This window comes from Nicotiana tomentosiformis, chromosome 6 (assembly GCF_000390325.3).
Source record: "Nicotiana tomentosiformis chromosome 6, ASM39032v3, whole genome shotgun sequence".
In the NCBI taxonomy this organism is placed as follows: domain Eukaryota; kingdom Viridiplantae; phylum Streptophyta; class Magnoliopsida; order Solanales; family Solanaceae; genus Nicotiana; species Nicotiana tomentosiformis.
In genome coordinates, this window is record NC_090817.1 from 16,026,910 (window position 1) to 16,050,746 (window position 23,837).

Sequence of the window (23,837 nt, forward strand, 5' to 3'; positions counted from 1 at the left end):
TGATTAGGAGGTGTGAGGAGGTTGATCATGACACGTCTGGGGAAGGGTAGAGGTAGGTCAAAGAAGTACCGCAGAGAGGTGATTAGGCATGACATGTTATTGCTTCAGCTTACCGAGTACATAACCCTCGATAGGAAGGTGTGGAGGTCGAGAATTAGGGTTGAAGGTTGGCAGATTGACAGGTTGACATGAGTTTCTCCTAGGCTTACCGGTAGTAATAGTACTATTCTTGTATTTTCTTATTCCTGCTTCTTTCTTATTACACATTGTGTCATTCGCTTCTGTTACTCTATTAACTTGTTGTTGCTATTGTTTGTTGCTTTATTGGTCTATCGTAGGCTTAAGTTATGCGTACACATTATCCTCACATACCCCATTTGCGAGATTATATTGGATTTGTTATTTTTGTTGTTGTAATTTACCAAAAGTGAATACTTTTTGTCTTCATTGTTTAATATTTAATAAATTTAGTTGTTCAACAGGAATTGTAAGAAAAACAAGATTTAACCAAAAACACACGAATTCTTATCAAATTCTAAAAACACCCAACACCAAGAATTGCAATAAGCACCAGAAATAGATCAAAAATAGTGGAAAACTTTTTTAGGGGTGCGGGTGAAAGATGGGATGGGGTGTTTGGGGTTGGGGAGGAGACAATCATCGTGAAATGACACTCATGAAACTTATTTTTTCTACTCCCACCAAGAAAGTTAATTTCTTGATTTTTAAAGAACTTGTTTTCTCAGAGAAACCAACCAAACATGAGAAATTGGAAAACATTTTCTGAACTCCACACCAAACACACCCTTAATATAGAACATTGTATATCTATGACCGGGCTATTTATATTTAGGGTGTTTCGACAATATTTGATTGAAGTTGAAAAAAAAAGATCTTTAGAAGTTTATGTTGAAAAATAGTGCTTTTCGAAGTAAAAGGCTTGAATGGTTGTTTCAGACCATTTGATTAAACTACTAGTAAATTTGTTAAGTGAGACAATTCATTTGATAGTTAAAATGTTTCGAGGATTACATTTAAATTGATTGATTTTTGAGCCATTTTTTACAAACTAGATGCACGGAGTAAGCTGATCAAAAAATGGTGTCATACCGGAAAGGAGGAGAATTAACAAAAAGCAAAAATGTAAACATAACAACAAGATTTATTCATTTTACACACGTATATAAATCAAGTCATATGTTTTGCTATGATCTTGTTTTGGTTCTGCAACCATAACTGTTGTTCATGCAACAAATTCTGCTCATTCGGGATGCCATTAAACATTTGATCACTACTTGAAAACGTCGCGAATGGATCCTCCACACTACTCTGCACTGCCCCTGAAGTTGGATTCTGAGCACTAAAAGTTGGAGTTGCTTGGAATGTAGGTGCTGGAGTTGACGATGAGAACATGTCAGTAGACGTCAGAAATGTAAACGGAGCATTGGTGGCCATAGTCGGGTACGTGGCAGTGGCAGTGGTGACCGGTACCATGGCCAAGTCCATTGATGTATCTTGTAAAAAAGGATTGTAGTGTTGAGCTGTTGGCAAAGCTGGATCTTGAGTATACATATTTAGCCCATTATTTGGAGGTGGCAAGTTCAAGGACAGATTCTGATCATTCCAAAAGTTGTTTGTACTAGGTGTATATTGTGAATTTTGGCCACCATTTGGAAACATTGGCATTGGATTCTGATTATACAATTCGTCCAAGGTGGCGAAGTTGAAGCTGTTAACGCTGTTCGTTGTACTAGGCATGGATTGTGTCGATTGTGCTTGTGGAATATTTTCGAATAGTACCAATTCCCAGCCATTGCTTGAAGAAACCTCTTCAGTTGATGATCCTTTTGCTTCATTTGTTGGCGCGTTTTCTTGTCCTTGTTCTGGGAACGCGTTGAAAGATGCTGATGGCGTTATCATCGCCTCAGTAAACAACCCTTTTGCTTCATTTCTAGGCAAATGTTCAGGTTTTGGTTGTTCAGGGAACGCGTTGAAAGATGTTGATGGTATCGCCTCAGTTAACACGAGTTCCCATTCTTTTGCTGAATTAGAATCTAATGATGGATTCTGTTTATGCTCTTGTTGATGTGCAGCTTTTTCTTTGTTGATTTCTTGATCTTTCACTGCCTCCTGCTTTTGTTGTTTATCCTCTTCTTGTTTTCTGTCGTCGTCTTCATCATATCCTTGCCAATCTGGTAAGGATACAAGATCAACCATTGAATTTGACACAGGCAATGAATGAGTAGACCCCGTATCGTCCTTCTCATGCAACTGCTTCTCAAATTGAATATCCGAATAGGCCTCCAAATCAATCGAAATATTGGCTGGACTCTTCCATGTTTCGGTTGCACTTATTAGATCTTCTAATGATGTGCAACGCGAATCAACACCAGAATTAATACTCCTCTCCGAGTATGGCTCTGTTGTTTCTGTGGCCATTGAAAATTCAGATTGTCCGCCATAACTATCACGTTTGCTGCTCGTCGTCCTCGTTGAACCACCAGGTCCCGGAAGAAGCAAATGTGGTTTGCTTTGTGTATGTGCTGGAAATGAAGATTGATCTTTGAGAAATTCTTGTAATGTTTCAATCAATTCCTCTGATATAGTTTGTACACTTGGATATTCTGATGTCCTGCCAACTCCAATACTTTTACAAACAGAATAAAAAGCACCAATTTCTTCAAATTGCTTTGCTGCTTTGACACAAGTTTGGAATGCATTTACACATGATTGATATGGTAAATGGAAAAAACTATCAAGAACAAGAGCAAGCCCATCTGAGATATCTTTGTAAAGATCAAAACTTTCTTGAACAACAGCATATAAGGCAATTTGGACGAGACGATTCATCTTTGCTGCCCCTGTTGGCCTTGTAGCAATTGCTCTTTCAATCAATCGTTGCCAATACGAGATCTTATCAAGCAGCATTACTGGTTTCATGTCACGAACGGGCTCATCACCCCTTCTTCGACTACTCATACTAGTCCTATAATGGCTGCTAGAATTTTCTCTTTCGCGATTATTATACCTTCTTTGAAGCTTACCAGTAAGGAAACAATCCAAACGCTCGTCAAGATACAGAGCAAACGTACGAACAAAAGCTGTGAAATCCCATGGACTAGAATTGGAATCATCGCGGAAGCTAGAGAGGTTGAGAATCTTGGCCCCTCGTTTCATGGCATGAAGAACTTCTCGAGGGAAATAAGGATCACCATCTTGGAAAATTTTTAGGACAAGCATCAACGATTTAAGGGCAACGATCCAATTCCTCGTTCTACCAATACGTTTGCCAATGGCACGAGCACAGGCAGCAGCATAGGCTTTGTTGGAGGAGACAAGTTTGATGACTTCTTGAACGTATCGATCATCGACAGGCACATCATCATGTGTGGTGGCTTTCAGCACAGCAACTTCAAGGGTTGATGAAGTATTGCTTGCAACTTTTGCAAGGCTAATGCTTGTTTGATCTTTTACTGCACCAATTGCCTTCTTTAGCTTGCTTGGCATATTTCTTTAGATCACTACCTCAGAGGCAACCGTTGATTCAACTTGGATTTTCTTGATTCAAATACAGAATGTGTATAACCAATTTGATCACATTGGCATTTACAAAAAGGCAATTATGATCACCAAGTGAAAAAACACAAGAAAAAAGAATGACCCTTTTGTTTGAAGAGGATGGGGTTCTTGGATTGCCAACTTTTTTGGGATCTTGATAAAAGAGATTGTAAAAAGAACTGCTCTTTGGATTCAAGATTGATGAAAAGTGAGAGAGAGAGAGAGAAGTTAGTTGAAAAAGTAGTTGGAAAATTCTTTCTTTTTTTTCTTTCTCTCTGAATTAGTTTGGTTAATGCAGTTTACTTCTGTTGTGAAGAATGAGAGAGCTTCCTTGAATTTCTCTCAGCCTAACATTATAGTGTGCAGACGTGACCAACACTAAAAAGCCATTAACACTCACAGCCATACACGTAGATTATGAGATTATACCAAAAGAGTGGGAGAAATAAAAAATAAAAAAAAAGAGCTAGAAGAAACGAAAAAGAGATCAAAGGAACATGTTATAGTGAACGTGCGGAGCATTCATGTGAATCTCTGATTATAATATGAAAATTGAACTAATTAATCAGCATAGATTTCCAAAGAAAAAAAAAAGGCAGTCTAGTGCACAAAGCATTCCGCATTCATGCAGGGTTCGCGAAATGGTCGCACCCTAAGGGGTGTAATATAGACAACATACCATAATGCAAGTATTAGTGGTTGCTTCCACTGCTCGAACCCATGACTTATAGGTCACACGAAAATAATTTTATCATTGCTCCAATGCTCCCTTCTCATTGTAGATATCCAATCTATGATTAAATCAATTGTTGAAATTTCTATAGTGGTTTTCGGTAGGGAGGGTCTAATTGCCTTCTTTAGTGAGTCTATCCGGCGCGATTCAGGATAAATCTAGCCAATAAATTTCAGATAGTGTATAATTAAACCAACGAAGCTAACATATTGAGTAATTATCATCACATGATGATCTTTTATCTTATTCTTATGTCATTTGTAGACCAAGATAATGACAATACTAACTGATCCTAGAACTATAACTATAGCTCTGATATAGAATAAACACGTAACCATACAAATTCTGAAGGGGAGTCTTGAAGCAACGGTAAAGTTGTCTTCATGTGACCTATTGGTCACGAGTTCGACCCGTGAACGCAGTCGTTAATGTCTTGCATTAGGATACACTGTCTACATCACGCTACTTGGAGTGCGACTCTTCCCCGGACTCCGCGTGAACGCGAGATGCATTGTGGAACGGGTTGCCTATAAGTAACGTAACCATACAAAATTTGAACACATGAAAATTAATTGGGTACAAACTTAGGTATACACTTGGCTGATAAATCATGTAGTATCAAGTACTAAGAAAGATATAAAATGAGCAACTATATAATTAATTAGATCTAAATATTCTTTGAATACATTTGTTTGCAATTTCAAAAACAAAAATGAAAGTCCAATTATTCTAACGGTTGATCATGATAAAGAGGAATAGCATGTGTGGTCACACACCAATTACTGTACTACCACTTGCTTGTTTCGTTAGTCTTGAAACTTTAGAAGTACTTTTGCTTTTTCTCTTTTCTGGAAGAATGGCATATGTTGTTCTCCTGTCATCTGCCTTTTCTTTTGATATCTATGCATACACCACATTGAATGGTAATGAAGCAATTTCTTGTAAAATCAATTTGCTTATGCTATTTTTCAACTGTGTGATTGTCTAAATAGATGCCATTATACCCTATTCTTTTTAGCAGGAACCTAGAGAAAATGTTTTCCAAAATCTTTGTTGTGGGTCATCTTGGAATCTGAGAAGCTTTTTTCAGAAGGGAATATCTTCAATTTCTTCCTTTTTGCAATACAAGAGCAAAAGTTGGGAGCCAAAGTCTTTTTGATGTATTTAGAGTGTGGCTTGTTTTAACTCTGGAAAGATTGGTTTTTGGACATCCACCATCAATGATCATTAGCACTTACAATGTTGTAGAAATACCAAAAGGAATTTTTTTGTCAAGTTCTTGCACTAATGTCACAGAAGAACACCTTGCTAGAAGCCGATACGTCTTCGCAACTGCTTTATAATTTACCACCTCAGAATAATCCCAAATTAGTTAAAACCAACTAAATGAATCCTATGAGTAGTAACATCTGTTATTGTAATAATCGCATGTAAACAAGCTAATAAGAGAATCAACTCAACTTGCATTAGAAATGACGTCCTGGTTTATGTATTATTTCATCAAACACAATTGCTCGAACCTTCTATAAGGATTTATATACAAGGAAAAGAAAAAATATCAGAATTGTGATATACAAATGCTACACACCATAAAGAATGTCTTCATTCTTTTTCAGTTTTTTCACAAACAAATGCATCATTTTACATATGGTACAAGTTCACTAGGCAATGGAGGTTTCAAGGGAAGACTTGGCAAGCCACAATAATCCTGGATCATTCCTTTTGAGGACCAAATAAGTTTCCATTCTACCAGTGTTATCGATAACAGCATCCTCGCTAAATCCAAGCACAGACAGGATGTCTATAGCAGCTGCAACCACAGAGCGCAAAGCAAAATGAGTATTTACAGCTAAGGATGCTCAGCAAGCAAAAAGATGCAAAGAGAAGGAAAAGGAACACCTACTGATCAAAAAGCATATAACTATGACTAGTACCATTAAGCAACATCATGGGATAATGATGTCCATACAATTCCTTTATGTGCATGTTCATGGGATCACCAAATATGTTTTGAATCTCCGCAAACAACATCTATCATAACAAGTACCATTAAGCAACAATTTCACCTAAATAGAATTTCAATTCGATACCAAACCTCGGCCTTGGTCAATTAAGCTAGCTTGTACATCAACTTGAACCTTTGACTACTTCGGCAAAGATCTTTTACCTCCACAGATCTTTTACCAAAATGTTAGGCACATGGAAAGAAAATTGCAATTCACACCCTTCAACATACAATTAGGGCTTGAGTGCAAATTCATGCTTCAGTAATTAACAATGTGGTAAATTGTCTCGCAAATTAAAAGATCCCAGAGTTTCATGAAGAGTTATTTACAAGCGAAATTCGCTACCTGATAAAGAGTAGAAGCTTTATTAAGACGGAGTTAACAGATGTATAGATACAGGGAAAGTGGACCAAGGGAATATCAGATAAAAAGAAGATTAACAATATGGATTAGGGAGCATTGCTGAATGCTCTCCGAATGCGATAGGAAAGTACGGGAATGGGGAAAAAGAACTGTTGAAGGAGGAATTTCGCAGAAAGGAAAATAAATTGCAATAGATCTGGAAAATCATGTACCTGGATAACTCGCCACATCCCTCTGAATTAGAGGATTGGCCTGCAATCAATTTGTGATGAACAAATTAAGATTAATTCCACACAAAAGTAAATCACTTAAGACCATTATAGTAAATCACAGACCTTCCGCAACTTTCTGAATTTCACTTCGTCTGGGTGTTCAATTACATTCCTACAAACAGTTGCATTGCCAAACTTCAATCCAAAGCTCATGTATGATAAAAAAATTCTAACTTAAATGGAAGATTCAAGTTCAACTTACCTTACAATTTTCAATATAGTTTGCACTACTCTAGAGGCCTCCAGGGGATTGGCTTGAGATCTCAGCACCCCTATTGCTTTCTGCAGTCGACTGCAAACAATCGCTACAGGGTCTTGTATCCTCTGTAATTCCTGGTCATCTGGATCAGGCTCATCGATCACTGTACTTGAGACTCCATCTGGTATTATATCATTATCATTAGTATATGGCTCTAGCTTGATTCGTTCAGGGAAATCATCTCGATTCTTGTGTGTAAAAGATCCACTCTCTTCTTCATTTACATGATACCCCAGTGGAACATGGCTATTTTGACCAGATATTACTTCCTTTTCAATCTCCATAGCGTGTTCATCGGGATCAGGTTCCACAGAAATAGGACTTCCTATATTGTGTTTTTCTAAAGAGCAATCATCCGGGTCAGGTTCTTCACGTAATTTAGCTCCGGGTTCTGTACTAGGCTCATGTTTCATGGGAGAGCCAGCCTCATAGTCATCAGGATCAGGTTCAGATTTTCTATGATCATCAGATGGGACATTAGCGCTAAATACACCATTGCATTTCTCCAAAGACTTTATTTTTGCATCATTTAGTTGCTTTTCCAGTAGAGCATCCGTATGATTGGATTGCTGATCAATATCAAGTGAACCACCAGAATTAGATTCCTGATTCATATTAATTGCTTTTGAGTGGTTGGTGGATGTCTGTGCTAAACGGCTGTAGGCAGCAACCACTGAAGATGCTCGAGCATTGAAAACTGAACTTTGTCCTCCAAGTTTATGTGATAACCCAATGTGATTATTATTGTCCTTGCCGTCCTCATAGTGTTGCAAACTGCCACCACTCAAGGTATAGCCTCTTGATTTAGTCCAATCCAACTTAGCAGCTTCTTCATTGAGCTGCCAGAAAGATCTAATCTTAATATCTCTTGCACATTTAACCAGAATATTGCGGAGATAAGCAGACTGGTGGAAGGTGTTAAAAGGGGACGCGTAGACCTAAAATCACATGGAAGGAAGTTTTCTCAAAAGACCTACAAATTCTTGGAACCAATGCCGACTTAGTTGAAGATAAGGCACAATGGAAGAGGAAAATCCATATAGGTGATACCTACTAGCTGGGAATAGGTTTTAGACATGGTTATATACCTACTACCTACTATTACTACTATTTATACTCCCCTCCTTTCCAATTTATGTTAACCTGTTTGACTGGGCACGGAGTTAAAGAAAAAATGAAGACTTTTGGAATTTGTGGTCCTGAACAAGTAAAAAAGGGGCCAAGAGTATTTGTGTGGTTATAAAAGCTTCTCATTAAGGGTAGAATTGTAAGTTTACGCTAAATTATTTTCAAATTTAGAAAGAGATCATTCTTTTTGGAACGGACCAAAAAGGAAATAGGTTCACATAAACTAAAACGGAGGGAGTATATATTTATCTTTTTTTACTTGCACTTATATTTTACTTTGGTAATGATGGCGATATGAGTTGAGCTTAATAAAAGGGATGAGGATTCATATCGCCGACACCAAATTATTTAGGATTGAGGCATAGTTGATGTTGTTGTTGGATGGCAGAGATAAGCAGAACTAATCTTAGTTTAGGGGCTAAAAACAGGCCGTCCCAGTCTTTTGCTTAAATATTTATTGAACTCCTTGCCACTGAGGAAGCAAAGAATGAAAAATGGGATTATTAACATTTTACCTGCTTATCCAAAGTATGGAAGTTCGCATCATGTTCAGAGTGTACCATGTGTGCCTGAAAATGGAAACAATATAAGTTAGGAACACAGAAGAATTACTCACCGTGAAAATCACAGACTAACTTATCATTTCAAATATTTTTAATTGGAAAACAAAGATTCAGAGAGGACCACCCACAAATTCATGCAAGAGAGTTTTCTTGATGCTATCGTACTTCCTGAAACCCTTGAGGTCATCTGTACGAAGACGTAGTGATATCTCCTCTCCATGATTCTGAATATGGTTATTTAACAGAAATTATCAAAGATACTTTTATATGGAAGAAAAGAGCATCATATTAGCAAATCAAAAACTAATGGGGAAATAATTAAAGAACTAAGATGATTAAGTATGAAATTTATGGGTTCGTTATTATGTACATTATCCTGTTCTGTATCTACTTCTTCAGGGGAGAAAGGAACTAGGGTAAGGGTTGCTCACCTTATTGAAACCAAGAATGCATTTAGGACTAACACCAACATAGCCTTCTGGTGCCATCTCTGTCATGATACCCACACGCCAGCGATGCTTTAAGAAGCCCAATGAACGAAAGTTTACAACAACTGATAGCACATATCAACAAAGTATTGAGATAGGAAAACCTTTCTAGACTTACCTTATTCATGATTGCAACTATTCCTGGATCAGCAGCAAGCTTGTGCATTAGTTTTAAAGCTTTTGAAGCAGGAGGATTCAACTGCAGCCAAGGGAACACTACATCAATTGGTTGTCAAATAAACCTACTTGTAAAAGTTGACTCTATGAATCATATCTATCCATTCATAGGATTCATCATACTTAGACTATCTGTATGCTGGAAATCAACCTATCGCAATTCTTCTCCATTACCGGCTATGCTTGGTCACATGCGCCCCCAGGAAGGAGATTAAATTTCAACAATTTCGTAAACATGTGGCAACATTGTGACTCCACTGTCAAAGAATACAATCTCTCGATAACTACTATTTGTTTTGAATAAAAACGAGATAATAAAACAAAAGTAAAGGAGTTAACTTCTCAAGAGAGAGAGAGAGAGAGAATAGTACATTCCCCTCTCACAAGCAGGGGAATTCGGGAGATAATTAAACAAACTCCACATCTAGAACGGTCATGCTGACCTCAGTAAAAAGCAATAACGACATTTCTCTAAAGGCAAAATAGACCTGCATATCCTCAGGAGGACAATAACAGCCAAGACATACAAAAGCATGGAATTTCTCTCCCTTCACATTTACAGAATCACCAAATACAATATTTAGAAGCTGTATTTCTTGCCAACATGATCAGCACATCTCAAAATGCAATTAAAGTGAAGGGAAAAATAGTTATTGCAGTAACTCACAGCTAATATATTAACACAACATTGTTCAAAGGGATAGAGGGCAGCCGGTACACAAGGCATCCCGCGTTCCCGCAGGATCCGGGGAAAGGCCACACCCCAAGGGGCGTGATTGTTCAAAGGGATAGGTGTTAACAAAAACTGATGAGCCAAATAATTAAATAATCAATTAAAAAATCTCTCTTTGAATAATAGAAAACAAATCTTGGTTTACAGCACATATTTATCCTAAAACAACCAATCTTAACTTCATATTACAATGGAAAACTAACAATATCAACACCAACAACATACCCAGTATAATCCCACAAATGGGGTCTAGGACTGGTCTAAATGTGCGGGATCGATACATCGGTAGGGAGGCTCGGCCAAGCATCACGGTAGCAGAGCCATAGGGCGCTAAAGAGCTGAGAACAACCGCACTCAGCACACCTGGTGAGTTGTTGTTTCCGATAGACTCTCGGCTCAAGAAAAGATGAAAAAGGAAGAAAAGGGAAGAAATAGAAAGAGGAAGAAGAAAGAAAGAAGGAAGAATACAAAAGACGAAAAGAAAAAAGGGGAGTAAAGGAGAAGCCGAGAACGAAACGCTACGCCATAACGACTCCACTCTTAGTAGCTAGAAACCTCCATATTGAATTCATGATCAAATAGTATTGTCTCCAGAAAGTCTATTCTTATGATTTGTAAGTTCTCTAGAGTCATGTAACGATAGCGATGCCAGTCTCTTAACGTTGTTCGGAGGTGTAACGACCTTACGTCACTCCGATAAGTTCATGATGTCTCTTGCACACATATATATATATATATATATATATATATATATATATATTCGTTTGATCATGGGTGCGTCTATAGCGTCGCCATACCATATATATGCGTATATAACGCCATCGAAGCCTCACACGGACTCATTATATATATATTTTTTCGTTTGATCATGGGTGCGTCTATAACGTCGCCATACCATATATATGCGTATATAACGCCATCGGAACCTCACACAGACTCATAATATATATATATATATATATTTTCGTTTGATCATGGGTGCGTCTATAGCGTCGCCATACCATATATATGCGTATATAACGCCATCGGAGCCTCACACGGACTACGCATATATATGGTATGGCGACGCTATAGACGCACCCATGATCAAACGAAACAACAGGCAAATAATTGAGATCGAAGAATATAAACATACAGAGTGCTACTAATACTACTAGTAATGAAAAGGGAAATCTCGATTACCTTCTAGCTTTATACCCTAATTCTCAACCTACACATCCTCCTATAATGGGTCATGTCCTCAGTGAGCTGAAGCGGCGCCATGTCCTGCCTAATCACCTTTCCCCAATACTTCTTTGGCCTACCTCTACCTCTTGTCAGACCCGCCCATGGTCAACCTCTCACACCTCCTAACATGAGCATTTGTGCTTCTCCTCTTCACGTGCCCGAACCATCTCAACCTCGACTCCCGCATCTTGTCCTCCACGGGGGGCCACTCTCACTTTGCCTTGAATAACTTCATTCCTAAATCTGATTTCTCTTGATATGCCCACACATCCATCTCAACATCCTCATTTCTTCTACTTTCAAAAAACTACCAATATCAAGATAATGAATCCATCTCTCAATCCTCTTTATCCGACACAAATTGAAAAATTTGTTGAGGTCAATAAATCTACTCATAGTCACACCGATTTTACAAAGAGTAACAAGTAATATCATTACTAGACCCTCTAATCTCTATCCAACTAAGAGACCAATGCATCTTGTGCATTATGTACCAAGTTACGAAACCCCAGACTCCAATAGTCCAATTACATGCGGATATCTAGCCTCAACAAATTTCGGGGGGAAAACCTACATATCCCCTTCCCAATTTGACACCCACCCGTTGCACTAATCACATCACAATGACCCTGGCAAAAGTAATAGATTTGACTCAGTTAGGTGAAACTAAAATAAAAAGATGATGCCCAACCACTTATCCAAAAGGGGAAGAAAAAAGAAGGATAATCCCCAAGACGAGAAGGGCACAAAAATAAAACAAAAATAAGGAAGAAACATTAAAAACACAAGTAAATGAAATAAGGAAGAACACCGGTAAAAGCATAAGTAAACAAAATAAGAAAAAACACCAGTAAAGAATAAGGAAGAACACCAGTAAAAGAACAAGTAAAAGGAACATATTTCTGTGGCCTCAGCATTGCACAAGAAGTAAAAAGAGTAGCAACCAACTTCCTGAAACACAAGAAGGTCTGCTAGATGGATACCAACTCGGTTACAGACAACTAATGAATAATCACAGCATATGAAATACGGCCAAATAAGGCTGTCCAACGGGATGGGTTGTTCCGTCCCGCGTCCCGTCCGACTTAATTTTAAACGGGATGGGCCCATGTTAAACGGGACACGGGATGGCCATTTCGTCCCGTCCCGTCCCGCCACGTCCTGCGTCTTTTTTTTTTTTTTTTTTTTGAGAATTCTAGCCGTTGGACAACGGCTCCAATTGCAAAAATAGTCGTTCCCAACGGCAAAAAACGGCTATAATTGGCCTCCACCCCCCAAAACACCCCTACCCCCAAACTTTTAATATAACCCCTAAGTTTATTAAATTACACTTTGGCCCTATTTTCTACTATAAATACCCCCATCCTTCTTCATTGTTTCCCACAAAAATCAATCATTCTCTCTCAAATCTCTTACATTCTCTCAATTTTCTCACTATCAACTATCAAGTGATAAGTTTCAAGTATTTGGGCAAATTTTTGGAGCAACTTTCAAGTTTCAAATTAATTCGTCAAGTATTTGGAGCAATATTTTGGGCAATTTCTTCAAGTTTCAATATTTAATCACGGTGCACTCATTTCATCTCCTAATTTTAATATATAATTTTTACATATCATTCAAGAAAATGAACAAACATCTCTCGAAGACTGCCAAGTTAACATATATTCTTATGTTAGATCAATGTTTGATAAATATAAATCTATGGAAATAACAGGTGGTGAACCTGCTCCTTCTACTTCTAAGTCTTAGAGTAGAAGTTCTATGGGAAGATATGGATGATATAACAGGTTTTGATTCCTCTATTGATGATGAAATTGATTCTTATCTTAATCAAGGATTGAAAAGTATTAAAGACGAAGAAGGCAACGAACAACTTTTGGCATGGTGGAGGGAGCGTGGCAAGACTTTTCTAACACTTTCAATAATGGCACGGGATATCCTTGCTATTCAAGCATCATCAGTAGCATCGGAGAGTGTTTTTAGCACGGCAAGATTTCAAATCGGAGATCATAGACATTCATTAGCGGAAGACAGCCTAGAGATTTCCGTATTATTCAGAGATTGGATAAATTCAGAAAGAAGAAATCTTGGTTTTGAAAAATTAACCACTAGGGAAGAAGAAGAATACAATGAGATACTTAGCACTGGGGAGCGATGACGGCATGGAACTCATGGAACATCAATCAACATTGCCAATTCCAGAACAATGTCCGAGAGAAATTATAGATAAGTTACAACAAAGTTATATAGGAACTTACAAATATTAGTATGATAATTTGTAATTGGCTACTAAGAGGCCTAGTTCAAACAGAACCCTTCCTAGAAGGTGGCTGCGTAGATTAGGTGCTCTTCAAAAGAATTATATTTGTATGTGAGATTTGAAAGTTCTATTAATAAAATAAAAGGCTCTAAGCGTTGAATTTTTTTATGAATTGTCTTACACTCTTACTTAGTTACTTAATGGCTTGAAATTATATTAAATAAATTATAACTCTATTATAAATTTATAATTACTAGAATATTTCATTACAAGTCTTTTGTTTTAATATTTTATAATTCTTTACTTAGTTTCCTAATTTCCGTTTAATTTTTAAGTTTATTAAATAAGTCAAAAAACTAGCCGTTGCAAACTTTAAAAACTTAGTCATTGTCAAAAAAATAGTCGTTGCCAAACTTAATGCTTAATTATTTTTTTTTAAAACGGCACTTAAGGCCCACGAACCCGTCCCGTCCCATCCCGTTTGTCCCGTTTCATCCCGTCCCATCCCGTTTGTTAGCGGGACGGGATGGGCCTACCGTTTCATCCCGTTTGTCCCGTCCCGTCCCGTTGGACAGCCATACGGCCAAACATTCAAAAGGAGGTAAGTCAAGCCTCTCCACACAATTATCCTTGTTCTCCCCATATATGAACATAAAGCTTCATAGATTATTTCCTGTAAACTTTTCGCTCAACCTGTTTTTCAAAGTGATATAATGCTGAATAGAAAGTCAATTATCCATTCTGATACAAGATATCTAACAGTGGAAAACCAAGTGTGAGAGCAATGTTGTCTTTGTCTTACTTACGAATATGTCAGTATATTTTCACTCGAAATCCAGATAGGTTAGAAACGTTATTTTACTCATTGGTCAGAGTGTACTTTTTTAGTTTCAACTGTAGGGAAAGATAGTGGTTACATTTTAGAGCTAGCTATACCTCTACACCTGGAAGGTGGAGTGTCCGAAAATCACAAAAGACATAAGGCCCTTGTGGAAGCTTTAGTGAACTTTGAAGCCCATTTGAGATTCTTTGCCTCGATCTCTTTTCCTCTTCATCAAAACCCACAATCCTGAGGTCTGCCTTTGCACTCTGTAAAATGTCATCTACTTCATCTTTGGGAACTCCCAGCATCCGAATAGACTTCCCCTGAAACAAAAAAACATCAGGCATTTGTCATTTAAGCCCAAATAAATAGTCTGGAAGGTTCAGCTTAAAGAGTATGATAAACGAGTTACTTAGGCTTTTCACTGTTTGGAAATGCATAAATACCTAATACACTATGTGATAAGGTTAAAATAAAGAGATATTCACCCCAGAAGTTGATTATGTCTTTAAGAATTGCCCACTCTTCCACAAGCACAAGAATTATGGTATACATTTTTCTTTGTATAGGTTTAATGCAACAGAAATTCAAAGCCATAAATATGACATATCATTCAGGAAAAAATTCACTCGAATCATTTTAGCAGACAGTTGTACAAGATTCTACAGAATGATAAAATTTTCAATAGAATCGATGTTTGAAATAACGAGGGTTCACGACACATACATAACCTTTCTAAAAGAAATAGAAACTCAGAACCATGCCTTAATTTTTGTCATATTTCATAAAGAAACATACACAAGATCATACGGACACATAAATGAGGAATAGAGAAGAAAGCATGTAGACAAGATGTAGAATCATCCCTCAGCTGTATAACGCAACCATTTTGTACAGAAAGATTTATATTAAACAAGGAGACACTGACCATACAGGAATCAATTTCATGAATTTTATTTATCCATTGAAAGTTTAGTTTTAACAAAGAAGTAAATAGAAGAAGCATTCATTTCAGAATAGAAGTACACTCAAACCATCAAAGCTGCTGAAATATATTTTTTTTGCGATGTGCCTTTGGAAAAACTAACTTACGGCTACAACTCCTTCAAGTCAGATTTCGAAGGAAAAGCCTACTTCCAAGAGTGGAAAATGTTACATGATTTCCGATATTCATCAAGCTAACTCTCAAAAAATAAAGTGTTAAATTGAGATGTTTTAGTAGAATAATCAGTAATAGCATATAAAAAATAAGAGGACAAACACGTCTGTCAAAATTAAGTGCTCAAGCATACAAAATCCCAAAAACCCTATCCAGAATTCAAGTAGACAGCCAGTTCAATAGCTATTTAGTATAATACATTCACAAACTGGAGCAGAAACTAATAAAAACACCTCGAGGATCGATGCTGCTTCCAATTTTAGACAGGAGTGCTCTTCAGAGAAAGGATACAAAAGCCTTGAACTTTTATTAGTAGGCACAATGAGCCGCAATGTATCATCTCTGACATTGGTGAGATTCAGCAATTCATCCCCCAGTGATTTGAGAGTAGCAGTTGGATCCATCTCCAGAGTAAACTTCTTCCCTCTCCATATAACAGACAAGTGACATGTCTCCTGCCACTGCATGGGTTTCTTTATCTAATAAGAGCATACAAGTAAGCCATCATCAAACACACAAACTTTAGCTAGTCTTAAAAAGGAGAACCACAAGTATCAACCAATTTGTTTGTCTTTTAAACTATTTTCTAGTGTTCGTGTAGAAATGCGTTCTGAGCCTTCTGGCACAAACAGTATATTGAATCCTATCTATTGAAGCTAGAAGCTGCATCTTTTATGGCATATAAGTTACAGTTTAGACCACTAAGGATAATCCTGAAGAATGAAGGTAAGTCGTCAACCAAATGCATTTGTTTTAACCTCTGCTAATAATGCTTTGGGACACCAGAATCAAGGTACCATGTCGAACCTTAGCTCAAGTCAGCTTCTGAATTTTTCAGTTTGAAAAAGCTGAAAATCGACCACTCAATGGTAACAGGAGCATCCCTTTCGATATGAACAAGTGGAACAATCTTCTCATATCGAATTCAATTTGAATTAAGTTCCACCTCTATGGAATGAGTTCAGATAATCACTCACAGAAAAGCTCCATTTCAAGTCCAACATTTGAGAGAAAAAGCATGCTCCCTACTCTTAATCTAAGTTGATCCCCAACTAATTTTATTGTGGTATAGATATCGTTCCACATTATGCGGCAAAGTCAAGAACCAATGGAATATCTATTAGGTTTCATAACAAAGCATATTACAATTCTTCATTGGACCCATAATCTAACTATGGTTACAATCCACTAAAGTATATACTCAAAAAGTTAATGAAAACTGGTCTCTGGGACACCTTTTTCCCATTAATGTATGCAAGGGGAAGGCTCTGTACAGTACTTTGTGCATAAAGTGAGCCCTTTTTACAATATTTGGATTTTTTCTCCTTTTTTCCTTAAGAGTTTTACGCACCCTAGGATCATATCAACAACTGAAATGCTTGAAATCTTTTTGTTCCCAAGATCATTAGAAACTTGGGTACAACTGTATCCACAGATTTAAATATATTTGTAAAATTTGGGGGTAGCTGGAGTTGGACAGAGGTTGCTACTCTATTGTGGTAACACTGTATTCAGCGTTTAAGAGTGAAATGAGCAAGGAAAAAAAAAAAGCAACCTAACTCCTAAACTTTTAGGTAGAAAACAATATGTTGCTATAGTCAAACTCAACCTAATGTAACATGGTTAGTGAGGATTCATATAGCCAGCTCCAACTTGTTTGTGACTGAGGCGTAGTTGTTGTTGTTGTAGTCAACCTCAACCAACCTCAATTCCATGCCTACATTTCAGTAACTCCAGTAGAACAAGTGATATTCAGCACATGTTTCTATGATGCCATCAGTATTTACAGTAGCTGGTTTGATTACCTTAAAATACTGCAACTTTGTCAGAGATGATGATCTAGTCACAATATTTATCATGCCCTTAGACTGAAAAAAAGATAATGTAGTCATCTGGAATGAGTTAATCCTTGGATTATTTTTTTTACAACTCTTGGATCTGTTTAAGCCCGCTCTAGTCTTACAAATACTGCTGTGCTGCAATCAATCCCAACCTCCTCCTCATCTTTTTGCACTTAACAATACGCCATGTGATCATCTAGAAATTTCAACACATATTTCTCCAATGTCCAGATTTAAGATATTAGTATTAATATTTAATAGTGTAGTGATAATGTGATTTTTAAAAATTCCCCATAATTAGAGAACCCCTAATTCGCCTAGAGACAACTATTAAGTACTGGAATAAAATGGATCCTAGATAGAGCATAATGATACAGCGAATTTATATAGCCAAATCCAATTAGTTTGGGGTTGAAGCATAGTTGATTGATTGATTTCTCCGATCTCCGGTAAACAGGAATACATCATTCATGTAAACCAACGCTAAGGAGAAGTCAGTTTATCCCTTCTTTAATAAATGTGTAATGCTCAAAACCAAATTTTCCGTCTTGTTAAACTAGTTATCTCTTTCAAACCTCAATCCAGTACTATTCTGTAGCCAATCCAATTATCAAGCACCCTAAAGACAGAATTAGTTATCTCTACACTGGGAATAACTGACAGTTCTGTAGTTTCTCTCTTTATTTTAAAAGTTGAATTGACAAGACACCTAGAAAGTAACAATATCCCAATTATTATTATGTTTATGACGGTTGTGTCCGGACTAGCATGCGGGCACCTCTACCTACTATCTCCCACCAGCTCAGCTACCGGATAACAATATCCCAATTATCAATCATCATCAAATCAACTACAACTCAATCTCAAACTAGTACACCCTCCATTTCAAAAAGAATGAACCTATTACTATTTGGGGAGTCAAACAAGGTTTTCTTTTACCATATTTTTTTCAAATTTTTTAAATATTTTGAATTGTTAAGTACGGTGGCTTATTGTACTTTTTATATTCTAAATATGTAAATTTTATTTCAGAAAACGTAAGAGAATCTATGCTCCAATTCAAAATTAGTCAATTTGACACTTGTACTCTGAAAAGGTTTCAAACAAATTGAAACAGAGGGTACTAACTGAGTCAACTATATGAATCATATATTTCCATTCCACTTTACTTAATTTTCAATATATACAAATGATCTATCATAATTTAAATATTTTTATAATTGCATCCTCCTTTATCTGCCTTTGGCCAATTATATTCTCAAAACTCAACAAAGCCGAAGTTCTACCAGAATACGATTGGATAGTTAAGTATTTTGTAGCAAAAAATGCGGAATGAATCGGAATAAACCTCAAAAATTCCCAAACATAAAGCAAATTTGTTCCTAAAAAAGCATTTTAATTCATTAGCTGCAAATTTAAATAGAGAATTGAGAAAAATTCTTACCTTTTGATCGGAGATTTACGAGAATAATAGTTTTCAAACAGAAGGCCAATTTTCGCTAACAAGGGGCGGTACAAGTTAGAAATTTAATGGGAAATGATTTTAACGTGAGCGGTGGGTGTTCTCTTGCCACGCAAGTGCTGGCGTAAATTGACGCGCGAAAGATCTAGAAGTTATGGCTTTGGCAATGAAGTTAACCCTCTTTCCTACTACAAAAAAAAAAGGCAATTTTATTGATTATTTAAGTTAAGATTAAATGAAAAGATCCGTAAATAAAAGTGATAATGCTAAAATTTTATAAAAGTTAAAATAAGAAATAAAGTATCTTGTATTATTCACTTATGCCTCATTTGTTTTTTATAAGATTAGGACGTCTGAATATCAAAATGTGTATTAAGATTAAAATATCTAAATCTGAATACATATTTGAATGTCAATATGTGTATTAAGATCTGAATACTAAATGATTAAAACTGTTTGATTTTCAACATCTGAATGTATAAAATTTATGTTTATTTGAAAATTAATAAACATAAAATTTAAATAAAATACTAATTAATCTAATATTACATAACTAAAATATATAGCTTTTTAAAATATGATAGTTGCTGGTGGTGATGATGGCTAACGGTAGTGCTTGTGAATGCCGACTAAAAGCGGGGGTTGGTGGTAGTTTAGGATAGTAACTAGTAGTGATTGGTAGTGGTTAGCTATTATGATTGAGGATGGTGGTAGTGGGTGGTGATACTTAATAATGGCGGGTGGTGGTGGTGGTTGTTGTAATTGAGGAAGATGGTGGTAGGTGGTGGTAGTTTATAATGATGGGTAGTGTCAACTATGATTGTTGATAGTGATGGGGTGATTAGTTGTAGTAGTTGAGGTGGATGAATGTTGGTTGTCGTTAATGATGGTGGTGGGAGTGGTGGGATGGTGGGTGGTGGTAGTCGACAATGATAGCGGCTATGATTGAGGATGATGATGGTGGTGGGTGGCATGGTGGTAGTTGATAATGGTAGGCGATGGCGGCAGTTAATAATGAATATGGATGATAGTATCTTAATAAAATTAAGTCTCTGTTATAAATCTTAATGATACATACCTGATCACGCCCAACTCTAGTCCTAAAAAGGATAAGCGGTCGTTGCAAATATAATTCGGTCTAAAAGTCCGAAGTCGAATCCCACAGAGAACTAAGGCTTAGCTATAGCTTTTTAATATCACTAAGAAGACAAGTTTGAATAATTTTCTAAATTATAAAGATTGAGATTTATATTTCTAACGAATTAACTAGCAAATACCAGAAAGCGGTAAAATTATCAACTAACGAGACAAAGGGTTGGAAACTAAATTAAGGAGGTCTAGAGTTATGATTATCCCAATTGTCAGAATCCTCCCCGCTATGCTCCCTGCAATTTCTCCTATGTATTCTCTACTGATCATGAGCACTTTAGGTGTCGTAATTCTCTCTCGAGCAACTACAATAATTTACTAGACATATTCTCTCGAACTACGCTAGTTGACTTCATCGAACCGCTCACTATGAGCACGTCAAGACTTTGTTATTTCTAAACCTACCTTTAAACCCACTGTATTGATTTCTCACATACGTTAGGAGTGACGTTGTTCAACAACCACCTAAATATGTATCCTTTCTCAAGCAACACATAATAAATAGGCACAGTCAATCGATGGCCATTCAATCAACTGAAATAAACACGTAGTTGAATAAATAGATAAATTTAAAGGCTAAATTATATTAAAACATAACAAGAATTCATCCTACAAAAGGTTCCATCAAAACCCTAGATAACAAATTAGCTATTCATAATAGTATGCATAACTACAACACTAGAATTCATAACCAATAATAGAAATAGGAAGAAGGAAGTGAGAAACTTGTAGAAGAATTCTCCGCCTTGCTCCTAGTGTGTTCTTGCCTCCTTAGGTCGAATCCCCAGTCTCCTTAGCCTCCTTAGGTCTAAATTGTGTCAACAATATGTCAAAAGTTCTTAAAATATTATTTTTTCATGTATATATACCAAGTAGGGTCGGGCCCAAATAATTATACCTTCTCCTACGCGAAAAAGGACACTTTTCCAGGTCAGGACGTCCGCGGCCGCGGATTCAACAACGGATTTGGCCGTGGATTCAACCGTATTTTTCACCCTGTTTTGTTTGTAATTTGGAAAAACGTAAAACATAAAGGTTGTAGCTATCTGAATTATCTTTCCAACCATAATTTTGTATCCCAAATGGAGTTCTGAACAAAAAGTTATGAGCATTTTACTAGACAGTGCAAAATATGCCTACTCGATTCTTCGTTCGTTTTTAACTATCATCCGTTGATCCCCAAACACGATCCCTACTTAATTCCTTGGGCTTTTACTCAGATTTCAAAGCTCAAAATCAGTTGAATTCATTCCATAGCATCTACATAGCTTAGAATCACTCCTACAAGGCATAAAACACATAATTAGTGCAAAACACTAGCGATTAAAACTCAAACTCAATTAAAGCGTAGTAAATTAGAGTGTAATAAGCGACTAAAACATAATTATATCCTATCATCAATACCTATTCAGACCCATTAAGTGGTTATGAAGTAAAAAAAATAAACACACTTAACGATAAAGATCTGAATAATTAAGATTCAGACTTTGAAAACAAACGCACTTAATGTCTGAGATCTGAATGTTTAAGATTCAGATCTCCATTAAGTGCAAACAAATGAGGCCTTACTGTATCGCGATACCTTCTATACCATAGGCAGACCTATATGTATTATATTGTATATGCGATAGGACCCCTTAAATATTTTACTTGGCCCCTCATTGGTTGGGCATATAACTTGACCCACAAAAGTCCAATATAAGCAAGTTTTAAATTTTAACCTAAAAATAGAAACTATAAATTTTTACAAGATAATATTAGAGTGTTCTTGAGCCGAATGTCTATCGGAAACAGCCTCTCTACCTCTCTAGGTAGGGGTAAGGTCTGCGTACACACTACCCTCCCCAGACCCCACTTGTAGGATTATACTGGGTATGTTGTTGTTGTTATTGTTGTTGACTTCTTCTTCTTGTTGTTGTTGTAACGATCAAACCCCTTGTTTTGCCTATTTATGGTCAAAATCACGTGTTAAAGCGTTGTACATATTGGCATTATTTTTGCACTTACAGTTTATGCTTCGAGTTGCGATCCGAGAGGCTCGGGTGAGTTTCAGTGCATTTTATGACAAGTTGAAATTGCAAATTTTCTGGTGCTAGGTTTTTCAATTGTGATAGCTTGTATGGCATTGCAAACGGTTAAATAGTCAAACTTAGTGATCTCATACGGGGTGGCGCGATCACATAGAGTTAAGAGGGTATACGGTCGAAACCGATTTCGGCCTTCGTACGACTGATCGAGATGGGAACATAAGGGACCTAAGAGCGTCTTCATAATTTTGGGATAAGATCCGAAGCTGGGTTACCTAGCTTCGAGTTTCAGGGACCAATCAATACCGAGCTCGAAGTCATTATCGAGCTCGAATCCAAATCGAACCATGATGTGAAGCAACGTTAACGAGCTCGAGAGCCAAAAATCGACCAATGCTGAGCCCGGATCAATATCGGGCCCCGAGTCAAAATCGAGCTCAAATCAACATCGAGCTCGATTAAGTATCGAGCTCAAGTCAATATCGAGCCTATAGATAAGAGTCGTTACAGCCGTACTAAAGGAGATAATCTCGGTAGGAAAAAAAGGGAAAGTTGATTTGTCATGGTTCCCCGCTATGTATTTTTAATTATATCTAAAGTATGATCTCCCGCTATAAGAGGGATGGCTATTATCTCTGTAAGGGGGCATTGAGACATTAAGACACCATAACTTAGATACTGTGCATAGGCTTCATATTGAGAGATTATCATTTTGAGCTTTATATATTATTTTCATCTTGCTTACTCATAAATCACCTTCCCTTCAACCTTGTTTGTATTTTCATTCTTGATAGTCAATATTCGATATTTCTGCTTATACGATTTGTATCAAGTTATATTGCGTACCCTTAGAACTACGTATAAATTCAACTATATCAATTTTTTGGGTAAACAGTTTGGCGCCCACCGTGGGGCTGAGGATAATAGTGGTTATTTGATACGAATCTGCAAAACATACCATTTTACGCTTGTTGTTGAAAGTGTCTTTGATTTCGGATTAGCAACAATGAACTCTCAATTAATGGCCTTATCTATCGATAACGAAGCTGGCCTTCAAGGTGAGAACAACAACTTGATGCCCAGGGCCGAAAGGCCGCTTGTCGATGCCATTGGGGCCCGAGTCAAAGTACCATTAGTCGTTAATTCGCATGTGGCTATTGAGGCAAACCAACGTTCTGAACCTGAAAATAACATTCGTGGTGGTACTCGATCTGCAGCTCGAGACACCCATAACGTTGAGGAAAACGGAATTAGCTTACGTATGATTTTCGAAATGTTGCAAGCTCAACAGGTAATGATAACTCAGTTGCAGAGTCAAACCTAGGTACCGAGCAAACTGGAGCCCAATCCACCATGAGAAATCACCCACACAACGGAGCCAACTATAGTAAGGTTAAATGAACAAGAATCGGGGACTCATCCCTGAATTACTAAGATGTTCGAAGAACTGACCAAATGAATATAATCAGGAGAAATGAGGATCGAGGCAAACGACAAAAAGGTGAAAATGTATAACTCCGGGGCTGATAAGATCCCGGGGGCGCCACTAGTGTCGAAAGGTTTGGATTCCAAAAAAATAGTGCAAAAGCTTTTTCCACCAAGTGCAGCC

At 37.0% G+C, this 23,837-nt stretch overlaps 2 protein-coding genes across 5 annotated transcripts; both read right to left on the reverse strand.

Annotated features, from left to right (window-relative positions):
- Positions 1–1,144: 1,144 nt before the first annotated feature.
- Positions 1,145–3,852, reverse strand: LOC104100534 (clathrin coat assembly protein AP180-like). Its single transcript, XM_070177153.1, has 2 exons — positions 3,573–3,852; positions 1,145–3,525 (listed from the first exon to the last, which is right to left on the reverse strand). Exon 2 carries the CDS (start codon positions 3,505–3,507, stop codon positions 1,189–1,191), a length of 2,319 nt encoding a protein of 772 aa, XP_070033254.1. The 5' UTR covers positions 3,508–3,525; positions 3,573–3,852; the 3' UTR covers positions 1,145–1,188.
- Positions 3,853–5,734: 1,882 nt separating this feature from the next.
- On the reverse strand, positions 5,735–19,195 carry LOC104100535 (uncharacterized). Of its 4 annotated transcripts, none has more exons than XM_009607789.4 (11): positions 19,035–19,195; positions 15,983–16,228; positions 14,704–14,913; positions 9,489–9,569; positions 9,314–9,400; positions 9,011–9,106; positions 8,835–8,888; positions 7,135–8,030; positions 6,996–7,044; positions 6,873–6,912; positions 5,735–6,101 (listed from the first exon to the last, which is right to left on the reverse strand). In XM_009607789.4, exons 2-11 carry the CDS (start codon positions 16,214–16,216, stop codon positions 5,953–5,955), a joined length of 1,896 nt encoding a protein of 631 aa, XP_009606084.1. In that variant the 5' UTR covers positions 16,217–16,228; positions 19,035–19,195; the 3' UTR covers positions 5,735–5,952. The 4 variants fall into 4 exon arrangements, 3 of the variants coding, with proteins under 3 accessions (XP_009606084.1, XP_033513106.1, XP_033513107.1); XM_033657215.2 differs by having other exon boundaries at positions 7,135–8,129; XR_004508156.2 differs by having other exon boundaries at positions 5,942–6,101; positions 7,140–8,129.
- Positions 19,196–23,837: the final 4,642 nt, after the last annotated feature.